The sequence below is a fragment of the Drosophila rhopaloa genome, unplaced genomic scaffold (assembly GCF_018152115.1).
Source record: "Drosophila rhopaloa isolate 14029-0021.01 unplaced genomic scaffold, ASM1815211v1 contig_163, whole genome shotgun sequence".
Classification (NCBI taxonomy): Eukaryota; Metazoa; Arthropoda; class Insecta; order Diptera; family Drosophilidae; genus Drosophila; species Drosophila rhopaloa.
Genome location: NW_025335043.1, coordinates 12,527,726 through 12,540,000, shown reverse-complemented (window position 1 = coordinate 12,540,000; position 12,275 = coordinate 12,527,726). Strand labels below are relative to the sequence as shown.

The window sequence follows — 12,275 nt, the reverse complement described above, 5'->3', positions numbered from 1 at the left end:
CACACCTATTTCCCATCCCACTCACCACCCCGTCGTCAGCCGCCGTTTGCCTTGGCGACATCATTTCGCCATTTGGCCCATGCCCCGAGCCCACCTGACAGGTGTTTCCATGCAGCCTGTGCTCCCTCAGTCAGTTTATGGCGTGTCCCACATAAATATTGTATGCGAAATAAATATGATCCCCCGGCGCTGGGGAATTTCTTATAGCACTGAAATATTTCAGCCTGATGCGAGCACAGGAAAAATAGCAATACATCCATCCTTTAATTGTCACTGGGAACATTAATAAAGTTTCTTAAAGCATAAGTTGGAATTAGTTCGTTCACTACTTAAGTAGGTACTTTAAAATTTATTATTATATCTTGGGGAGTCCTACAAACATTTTCTGGTAAGAGAACAACTTTTCGCTTTTGATTGCCTCTTCGCAATGGTATTTAATATAAATAAAACTAAATAAATAATTCAAAATAATAGACAACATGAGTAAGTTTTTAATTTACGTTTATCCAATTAAGCTTAACATTATGATTGATTTAATTGATTTAAATTATTAAATAATGTCATTCACAATATGTATTTATATATTGAAATGTCATGTGATAATCAGTTTATCTAGCCTGATATTCTTGTTGACCAAAAATGTTGTCTTTATCAGCTTGTCGTTTATCAATTTATTGGTGTTAATAAACATACAAATGGTTTTGTTAGAAATAACCAACATTTAAATATGTAATATTTTCCAAACTAATTTTAAAACCTGTATAATTGAAAGCTTAATTGGCTAACGTTTATTTTTAAATTTTTTCTGTGTACTTGGCAATCCTTTAAAGATTCCAATAGCATCGACTGACGATTAACCACAATTTTTACATGCAGCCATCATTCTGATATCCTCTGTCGCCTCGCTGGGGTTTTGCTCGTTGGGATTTAAAGACCTGATAGACGCCCACACATTAACACCCACGGCGAGGCCGCATGTAAATTAATAAACTTATAAATTATTAATGCACACAAACCGAAGGGCGGAGGCTGTTCCTGGGTTGATGAGGTGGGTTGTTCTGGTGGCCTGCCGCCAATCAAAACTGACGGAAGTGCTCCTCCTTCCGTTTCCTTGTGTTTCCCGTGGCACAATGGACGTGTGCTAAGCTCGAATGGCTTTCTAATTAGTTCGTTCGCTTTGCCGATGATCCTTGAGGCCCTCAAAGTCCTCGCCCTTTGTTCTGGCGGTCAATCAATAAGGTTTGCCAGGCCTCGACCTCGACCCGACAATGTTAACCCACTGATGGCGCCTTTGACACGACGCCTGTGTACCAGGATGCCACTATTATGGCTCATAAAATCTCATTTAATCATTAGCACGATGATGGGCTTTGTTTAGCCGATTTTATGAAAAAAATTGCAGCCTTTGTTTGAAAATGGAAATTGATTTACTGCTTTTAATAGATTTTTCCACTTTTACTGGTTTGAAGAGGGATTGTTTTGTAAAGAAACTATGCATTTAAATTAAACAAACGTTCATAACGTTCTGGAATAATAAATGAAAAGCGAGTACAAAAAAATGTGTGTGGGATTATACCACTACAGAAAAGGTAAACATTAAGAAATAAGAAATAAGAACTCAATTTGAAGATGAGTTATGAGTTATACCTAATAAAAAAAATATTTAAGAAAAACTTTTCGAAAAATAAATATTTGTTGTTCCCAAACGGGTTAACCGCCCAAGAAACACGATACTCATCTCGTCCTGCGTCCTCTCTCTTATCCTTTCCAGCTGGGCAACCAGGAGGCCACCTGGGTGGTGGCGGACTACATCGCCAGCTCGGGCACCAATGAGCTGAGCGTGAGCAAGGGCCAGCAGGTGGAGATTATCGAGCCGCCCACCGCCGGCGAGCCGGACTTCTGCCTGGTGCGCCTGAATCCACAGCACGACGATGCCGCCGTGCAGGAAGGACTCGTCCCTGTCTCAGTGCTCAAACCGCCGCCGGGTGCACACAAACACGGTTCCGGATCCGGAGCGAATGCAGCCGGAGCAGCGGGCTCACAGAAATCCGACATGCAGGATCAGGGTAAGTCATTCGATTTTACATATATTTATTGTGGTTTTAAGTCTATTTTAATCCGTATTTTGTAGGCAACCGCAGCAAGGCAGATGCCCTTTCTTCGTCCACCAAACGTCGAGGTTTTACTGGGTGAGTAACCGAAACTTACATGACAGTGCAATCAGTCATTTTTAAAAACAATTGGAAACATCATTAGTAAATAATTGAGTCGTAATAAAAAATTGAGATATAAAATATTTAAAAACTAAACAGAATTTTTGGAAACTTCTGTGACCAAATGATGCGTTTATTACCCAGAGCTTCCTATTATTCCTATTATGTTTCCAGTTATAAAGTTGTTTGTTTCGATGATTATTTATTTATTGTATATTAAAAACGAAATATTACTCTTGAGCTACAAGAATTCCCAGAGAGTTTTGATAAAGCTATTTGTTTCTAAAATTAATGCTGCTCGCAGATAAGAAATTATTTTATCAAATTTCCCCGGGGAGTGATTCTCCCCAAAATATGTTTATTTCATTTGATTAGGGTGGTATTGCGTTCAAAAAAAATTGAAAAGATTGCAAATAAATAATAACATTAGTTAATGATAACATTAACGGGAATGTGTTTTGTGGGCAAAATATTACCATCAAAATAATTGAAACATTTTGTCGGATTAATTTTGTGACCTAGTGTAGTTAGATTATGTACCTTAATTTGTTTATCTAGTTGTTTTGAATAATATTTCCTATTCAAAATCAGTCTAGCCAGGAGCTATCTTGATTGTCTGTCTATTGGTAACTGGGTGGGCAAAAACAAATTCATAAATCGTTTTATAATATTAATCAACCAGTACTCGGAATTCGTCATTTGGGGAACCAGATAACCTCATTGCCGGCGGCTGTCTCTATAGAAGACTGCTTTGCTGATATAAGTATGGAATCACTTCTTCTTTTTAAACTATCATACATTTAGCTTCCTATACAATTGCTTTAGGTTTATCCATTTGTCATGTGTCTTCGTCAATTGGCTTAATACCAAACTGTTGAAGGGGTACAAAATGAAGAGTGCAAAGTCATGCGAGGGAATCGTGTCTGTGTTCTATGAGAATATATCTCGACTTGTCTTGAGTTCTCCCTCCACTCGTTTTTGGATTAATTGTTCCGATCATTGAGTCATTAAGGTCCATGATACCAGATGTTGGACTCATGCGGGAAGGATGGAGATAAAAGTCAAAATATATGTAAAGGAAATCCCCATATTCTTTTAGATAAATCGATGAGTAAATATTTGAATATGCTTAAGAAATCAGAACTTATTTTTGTTAAATTAAATTTATAAAATATAAAATTATTAATATATGAAAATTTTTCTAAAGTTGAAAAAATGACGGTTACGAGTTTCAAGTTATTAATATCATATATTTAATAGAAATATTGGTTGAAATAAATACAAATATTTTTCTTATATAAGTTTACTTAAAACTAGTATATTTAAAAATACCATTTTTTACTTGATATATTATACGATTAAATCTGGTGCCTGATAGGTAACTTATACCAATATTTTCGCGCTGGTGCTATTAATCGTGTGTCGTAGAGCTGAGGAGCAGGTAATAAAGATATAAACCCATTTACACTGAACAGTGCGAAACAGCAGTTATACAAAGTTCAGCTGAGAGCGAAAAAACGCTCAAATATAACAAGAATCACAAGAGGGCGCTCAGTTTATGCTCATTGTCATTGTTTTGCCTTTTGTTTTCGCTCTTTAAGGCAAGTTTTATACACTTAAAACAAATTAAAATAGTTAACTAGTGAAAAAATGCCACTTAATATACTTTGTTTTTCAGCTAAATATATATTTTAAATGAGTTATTGATTTCTATACTTTTTATGTTCAAATAATTTATTATCGATTTTTTTAGAATATAAATTCTTTTAAAATATAATTTGTTAAGAGTTCACTGTCGACAGATATAAAATGAATATATTGTCAATTACCTTTTTACAGGTGAAAATTAATTTTGAAAGTGTACCCACCCATTGCTTCTCACCACTTGCTATGGGTCCCTTCCCTTCCCGAGTTTGAGTTTGTTTTAGTGGGAGTGCGAGTTTGCCTTATTTTTTCTCCAGAAATCGAAAGCCCCAGAGGGAGAACCTTTTCTTTGTCGCTCGCAGTTGACTCAGCTCAGTTTATGATTAGACGCAGTACTGGTAACTTCTCTCGTTCGCTGTGCCGGGTTTTTAGCGGGTTTACCAATTAACGCCATCGTGTTTGAAGTGTTCACCTCCGCGGAACGCTTATCTTCCATGTGCAACAATAACAATAGTGACTGCGGCCACTGGAGGCGGTTAGATAAGATGGCCGAAAACGGTTTTCATATTGAAAACGCCACCGCCTCATCAGAATCCGCCGGTTTTTGCGGTGGCGACCAGTGCGATAACAATAATGTGACTTCGAATCCTAATCCCCAATCCAAGTACAATACAATTCAAATGAAACGTTGTTCGGCTCCCGCTCACTCGCAATCCAAATCGGTGCACAAGCTGATCAAGTCCATATCGCTGAGAGCTACGGAAAACGACAAAGGATCTGCCGCCGTACTTCATCATCAGCAATCGTTGGGTGGAAAGTCGGGATTCAAATGTGTTTGCTGCCAACAGGACACCGAGAAGAAGAACAAAAATCCTGAGCGACGTTATTCCTTATTCAGGTTAGAAAGGAATTAATAAGTTTCAGTGCGACATCAAAAGGAACTAAGGTTTAAAACTAATTTTAAACATTGTAAAACTGAAAGACTTACAAGTCTGTTTTATCAATAGCAAGAAAAGCCATTCAAAAAGAAACTAATGTTCAATATGAAATAATTAAGATTAACCAGCTAAAGATTTAGTTCGTTGAATCCATAAACTTTTTCTTTTCGAATTCTAATTGCGAAGTCTAACGAATATCATAATATATTTATAAGTTATTTCTGTGGGTATACAACAGCATTAAGTTTTAAGGCCAGTCTCAAATACAAATCTGAGATTCAGGGTTGCTCTTAAATTATCCAACAAATGTATTAAAACAAAGAACTACACAAATAGTCATTTCCAGCCTCACGTTCAATTATTCGCCCTCGTCTCAATTGCAATAACAAGCTCCTTGAATATCATGTGGCTCTGGTTTTTCGTGCGGCTCATCAGCTTCTCAATTGCCCAACTTAAATCAGCTTTAATTCTGTTTTTGTTTTTGTAATACCTTCAGCAGAGGGTACAACAATTTTAGATAAAGTTTGCCAAGCTCAACTAGTATTATAAAAAGTAATTTTAGCCTTGTTTGTCTTTTATTTTACTGATAAACATAAACCTAATTGCAAATTGCCACTTTAACTCAATGTTTATGTATTAAAAGTGACTTTTAAATCGTAAAACAAAATAATTACTACTTTTTTCGAGGTTAACGTTGCATAAATATCTTTTCGAGACAGTTATTGCTTATTCAAGTTATTGGCTTTTCAATGCATTCAACGTTTCAATTATTACAAATTTTGTATCTGTACGTTGAGAAACATTTTATAGCTGTGGTAGAGAACTTTAAGGTTTGATTCCCTTCTTGCTTTAATTTTGTTTTCATTTCCTCAAGTTCTGTTTGCTTTGCCATGAGTAAGCTCCATTAGACGAAGATTAAGAACTTGATGTGATTTATCGACACCAACGTGTAATATGATTCCATCTGTTCAGTCCAGATAGTTTTCGTTCATTATGCAGCTGCAGTTACGAATCCGGCACGTTCGTTTGCCGTAAGAAAGACACGTTGCTCGTTGTTTGTCCAGCAGCTCAATTGAGCTTCATTTATTTTTTGGGTGAGATAAATGAGTATTTGGATTCACCCTACAAACGTTATCTTTTACTCCAAACGCTTGTGGAATATTTATCTAGCTAGCTATTCTCTTTTTTTTTTTTTTTGAGGTTTGTGTAGAACAAGCGGGTGGCTCTGTTTTCAGGCATTTTTTCCCCACTCGCATGATAATCACCGAAACAAACAGGGAATACCCGTAAATACGGTATGGCTTGGCAACCGGTTGCGTTTTTCCCACCAACATTTACGATAATTGCGCAATTATCTAATACAGCTTCGATCAAAAACCTGTTGTCCGAGCAATGTAACCTATTAAAGTTTATTTATGTATGGCTTTAAAGGGAAAGTTCTTTTGAAAGGGAACCAATGCAATATGATATCGTCTTTGTCCTTTCTTAGTCAGCATTGGACTTCGTCATTAGTTGTGAATATGGCACAGATAAGCGGCTCAGGAAAAAACTTGAACGATAACAGACCATGCGTATTAATCATACGCCTCGTGGGACCAACAAAAAAAGGAGAGGGAGAGAACGGTACTATCTGATTGATTTTTGATTTGTATTGATATCGGACGCTCTTTGCGGTATTACTCGCTAGCGATTTCTTATAATTACGCCTTCAGGCGAAACTATACCTTAAATAGCTTTTCTCTTTCGTTTTGGGTAATCTTATCGCACTTAGCATTAACTGTAGGGAAAACAACGGCAAGGTTCTCCTGGGAACTATTTTTTTTTAGCTCTTTCTTTTCATTTTGTTTCTCTGTGGAAATTACACAACAACACTTTCAATATTTGCACACTAATTGGGCACTTTGTTTGCTGCTGGCTCACTCGAGTGAGCATTAAGTGATGGTAGTTCCTAGTTCTCTCTCCATGCGCCACATCTGTTCCTGCCGAACATGAATATAGATTATTGTCCAAGTCACCCACTATGTCCCCCGCTCACTTCCTCCCTCTTTATGGCTGTCACTTTGGTCAGGACTCTTTGTCTCAAGCACTGTGTCAATATGCGCGTGTGTTTGTCCAGGATATATGCAAAGAATCGGGAGGGGTTGCAAGGCTGCGGGGGTGAATCGGGGGATCCTGCTCAGCAGCGCGTGCTGCCAAGTCCAATGAACTAAGTGGACTTGCCCTGCATCGGTATTTGTATTTCACTCACCCATCCTCAAAGGCACTGAAAAAGTATTTCACAACTCAAGGAATAAATATTGATCGTTCATTTGAGAAAAATGCTCTAACTAAATTCATTAATCATTTTTACAAACAGATAAATAATGACTAACTGAACAATTTAATGAGTTTAATTTTATTATTATAAAAAAATCTGAAGAAATCAAATAAATACATTAAATGTAAATAATCCATACCTAGTAAATATTATTGTATTATTTAAAAAAAAATATTCATTCCACAAAATTAATGTTTCTAAATCTATATTGAGTAATGTTCAAATCATCTAAAAATAATTATTAAACTAGTAATTTGTTACTAATCATTTGTCTCTGTTAATCTAAATCGTGAATAACTTGTTTTTATTGTTGACTTGAGATTTTGTTGTCACCAAAGCACCACAACCACAATATTCATATTGATCACCAAATTAAAAATATAAAAATAAAATGGTTTATCACTTGCTAAATGAGTCTAAAATGATTCTTGATTTTACAGTAGGATATTTAGAATTTAAATCTAATTTAGTACCATTTACCTACTCTATAAATGAAATAAATGAAGTTTATTTTTCTAATAGCTAATGGAAAGATTACGAATTATTTGTTCAATTAAAATAGACATCTATAGTACTTAGAAATCGAGAAATGTAGGTTTTAGTCCCAGAGATTGTACGAAATACTTTTACTGTGCACACTTTGCAGGAGACGGAAACTGCAAATTTGCAGGATAGCTTTGTTGCATACTTTGCGGCGACCACGTTAATACACACCCAAACAAACAGGGCCATCAGCACTTATAGAAGGGGACACTTTGGCTATTTGCCTAAAACATTACATCAGCCAAATGAATTTTGAATGTGGACAAGCTTATAATAAATTAAATACCATTCCTGGAACTGAACTGGTCTTGTTTAATTTGACTGACCAGTCGTCCTTGTTGTCGAAAACCGCGTCCCTGTTCTTTGTCGTCTGTGTCAATGTTTATTTTTACTTCAAATTATGTTACATGCCATTGGGTTTCACCTCCCCGGCCACTTTGCTTCACTCCTTTGTGTTTTGTTTAATTGATATCGATTTTCGAAGCGTTTAAGGAGACTAGTTTGCCAGTTAATTAAGCTTAATTAATATTTTATAAATGGGATATTTAAACAGAGCTTAGTTTGCGGTTTTGCTGTTTTCCCTACTGCACTTCCACTGACCGCAAAATGTTCCCTGCCCCACAACAATTTTCCTCTCCCCCCCAATGAGCTGTTGAAACCCAAGCCATCTGCTGCAGAAGTCCTCCCTCGACAGTGTTCACTGTGGCTGATTAATGACTCTCCTCACAAAAAGTCGAAACTTGACCCATAAACTTTGCTCTGGCTGCAAATTAATCAAAGGAGCGTTGAACGAAGTATTTTTTTTTTTACGACAAATGCGGTAAAAACTTGAAGCATAAAAAGTGAAATGAAAAATGTATAAACTGAAATTTGACTTTAAAATTATGGCAGCATAAAACCAATTGCGGGGGAGCCCTTTAAAGAGGCAAATGATAATGGGAAATTGAATTGTGCCCACTGTGCGAACGGCGACATCCGCACAGCGGGCGGTTTTCAGCCAAGTTAGCAGCCGATGCTGGCGACAGTCTGATGTTGGCCACGCAGCTGGACAGCCATCAAGCATTTCCCTCGCTTTTTGTTTTATTTATTTGGTTACTTGGCACGTCATGAGATGGAAGAATTTGTTCAAACCACAACAACCATTCGCAAGTTCCTGTAGGCTAGCAAACTCGATAAAGTATACAAACTGTCATTTAACTTTCAAATTGTTTTACATCTTGCAGGCGCAACTGGCTGCCACTGATCAATCGCAAAGGAGGTGACAAGCCGCCAAATAGCAAACCGCTGGTGAAGAAGCCCTCGGAGAAAAACCTGAGAGTGAGTATTTAATTTAACGAGCGTTTATTTATATCATTTGACGTTTTTCATTGCTTTTATAATATTTGCGTTTCCAGACACCCCAGAAGCACGCCGAGGAGATGGCCGATCAGCAGAATCAGCAGCCAGGTGGCAGTCCCGCCACCGTGGTACCATCGTCGCAATTCCCCAGCTCCACTCAAAATCCCGGAGCAGCCGGGGACTATGAGCCGGATGAGGAGGCCGGACTGGAGTTGCCGCCGCCCATGAAGCCCATCCAGGAGCCGCACCTGATTACCAACGGACCGCCCGCATTTACCAAGGACGCCAAGGAGAGCTCGGCCAATTTGGTGAGTACCCAAGTCCGGCACGGATTCATCAAGATTTCCCACAGGAGCTGAAAGTAATGAGTAATTTATTTAACAAAGCCAAGAAGAAATTTATGAATTTATCTCAATGTTGAAAAATAGGGATGCAATTAATAGAGAAATCCTTTCAGCAAAGTTTAATACTAAGACTTTGTTGATCTTTAATACATCTAAAAGAAAAGTTACTAGCGTTTTACAAAATTAGTTAAACAGATTTATCAGAAAATAGTATCTAATCGGGTTATTATGTCTATGATTTTAAAAAATGTTTTCTCTTGTAGATCAAAATAGAAAAAGTTGAAGACATTGGGGCACCCTAATGTGAATGATTTTTCCAGTGCCCCTCGTCCAATCTGCTATACATTCGTTGGCTCTAAGTTTGTTTGCTTAGCACGCAGCTCCTCTAATATGTGTTTCCCACACAAATCAAAGCGGTTTATTGTGACTTTGGCCCGGTCGACTCTTCTCTACGACGTCATCGGCAATCCGAGCACGGTCTCTGCTCAATTAGAGAGCAGAAGGTGGCAGAAAGCTCACAAAATCTCCGGGGGACTGGGAATCCTCCTCCGTTTGCAGGTTTTCGAGTCTTCGGCCCAGCCACCTTTGCCATAAATGCGCCACTTTATTTTGTTTACACTCGAGGCAGGAGAGTGAATAGACCGCACCACAGATACAAAGATATAAAGATACTCGAACTCGCAGATACGACGCATAAATTTCGACAGTCAAATTAGCCCACAGACTTTGTCGGATGAATGTGTGTGGGGGCGGGACTTCCACTTGGTTGGTACTTTTGAGAACAAATTACAGGGAAAGGATATAGTCAATGAGTGTGGCTGGCTGATTCATGGTTGCGAACGTGGCCTTAAATTATGCAGAATTCGATGCACTGTTTCTACTTGTGTGGTACTAAACTAAATGATAAAGTGTTTGCTTTAATAAATTCGAGTTGGCAGTAAAATAGTGAGACATATAGGGTTTTAAGTCGAGCAAAACCGATATTATGTACCTTAGAAATAAAGTTGAATCATGACAAGTTAAACTTTGATTTAAACTTTTTAACATTGTTAATTTTGAAAAAGTTTGCACTTTGCTAATTGTAAACTTTTGCAAATAGAAGTTTCTCCGTGGTCAGAACAAAGCCAACTAAGCTCATTTATTATTTCTCCTATATTTCATTATTATGCATTTTAATTAAGTGTGGGGTTTTGGTCTCAAATGAAAGCAGAAAATAGGTCAGAAGTCCTTTTCATTAGAATTTTTCGTTTAACACCACCAAATACAACACAAGCAAGCTTAACAAAAGAATTAGTTAGGAAAATCTCACAAAATTCTTGACATTGACAGTCATTTGAAATGTCAAGAATTCGAAAAAAAAAATATTCTTCACCCACGCATTGACATTTTCGTAATTCCCCAAGTGCTGCATATTTTAAGTGTTTGTTCTTTATCGCACCAATGCACTTCAGAGTTTTAAAGTTTGCTTTTGGCTCTCCTTCAAATTGATTAATGATTCGTTTCTTGTTCGGTTCTGTTTTGAGTGGTCCCCAATTTAGTGTCGCATCCATTTCAAGCTTTTCCATCCCAAAGTGTCCGTCGCCAGAACGTCGCCATCTCTATAGCCACTTTGTCCGTCAATAAATTGAATGTCGTCTGGTCTGTTCTATACTGCTCCGAATTCTGTATTTTGCTGATGATGATGATGGCTTATTAGCTGAATTCGCTAGACATGTAAAATTTTGACTGCCTTGTACACGTTTTTTTTTTTTTGCCTTGATGCGTCAACATTTAATTGTATTCTTTCCTGTTTACAAATTCTGTAGTTTTTTTGTATCGCCTGGGTGCGAACTGCTTAACCCAGTTAGCTTTTTGTATATCGTTTCTGTTAACTTTTTGGCCTACTTGGCATTCGGGTCTTGGCCTTATTCCTGTGCCACCTTTGTTTAGTTCGCCTATTTGCATTGTCATTAATTTTTAATAGTTCTCCTTGTCGAACTTCTCGCCCTTTGCGAATGCTATGTGGATATATATGTGACATCAGCCGTTGCAAGTCGACTTCCTCCGCCTTTTTCGAACAGGCTAATTAAATGTCACACCACTTAAATGTGGGTACGTCATTGCGTGGCTACGTGGCCGTACTGTTGTTCCTTTGGTTTCAGCTTTTATTATTCTTCCTCTTAGTTGTTGTTTTACGTTTTTCCTGTCCCGCTGATGAAATTCTAATGTAAAACTCAATGCCCGCTGATATCAGACTTCCTATGCGAAAAGGGAGAGCTAGAATCCCCTGAAATAAGTTTGTACTTGAAAGTGGGATAACAGTAATGAAATAATGGCCGTCCTGCTGATAAAATTTATTCTAAGAAAACTGTCTGATCTAATATTGATTAACTATTTGTTTAATTTAATATTTATCTTGGCTATAGCATTATAATATGATACTGCATTTTGGCAATAACATTTTTTTAAATTTTTATTATGTTTTCGTGGGTGTTCAACAACAATTTGCTAGTCAAAAAATTTTCTTTCAATTGCCGGTAAATATTTTAAATTTTCAATAAAAAATTTAAAATAATTGTCTGTACTTTCCATAAATTTACTAAATTATGGTTTAAATAATTTTCCGGAGGTATTTCCTTGTCGATCAGCGGCACCCTCTAGAACATTTCGCCGCAAAATGCGAATTAATTTATGTATTTAAGAATTCATAACAACAACAGTGCAAAGCAAAGCTACACAAAACACACACACACCTTCGAAAACACGGGGAATACAAAGAGAGATCCCAAACCCCCCCACCACCGACCACCCTATTCATATCACTATATCTCTCTGTTTAGCTTTCGCTCATTCGATTCTATATGTATGCCGTACAATTATTTCAACGCTTTTCCTCAAGTGACTGCGACGAAATTGTTAGCGGAGCGTTGATTGAGAGTTTCTTTTTGATGTCGCAAGG

General features: G+C 37.3%; 1 protein-coding gene across 6 annotated transcripts in view; it reads left to right on the top strand.

The window, feature by feature from the left end:
- LOC108051050 (triple functional domain protein-like) overlaps window positions 1-12,275 on the top strand; it is a 43,797-nt gene that overhangs the window by 26,809 nt on the left and 4,713 nt on the right. For 3 of the 6 annotated variants that reach the window (XM_017132988.2, XM_017132989.2, XM_017132990.2), the window contains exons 7-10: window positions 1,772-2,066; window positions 2,108-2,189; window positions 8,879-8,972; window positions 9,050-9,301. In XM_017132988.2, the coding sequence (XP_016988477.1) occupies window positions 1,772-2,066; window positions 2,108-2,189; window positions 8,879-8,972; window positions 9,050-9,301 (723 nt within the window). Of the gene's footprint in view, window positions 1-1,771; window positions 2,067-2,107; window positions 2,190-4,237; window positions 4,756-8,878; window positions 8,973-9,049; window positions 9,302-12,275 lie in introns of those variants that run through there. The other 3 variants (XM_017132992.2, XM_017132993.2, XM_017132994.2) reach the window with 2 other exon arrangements.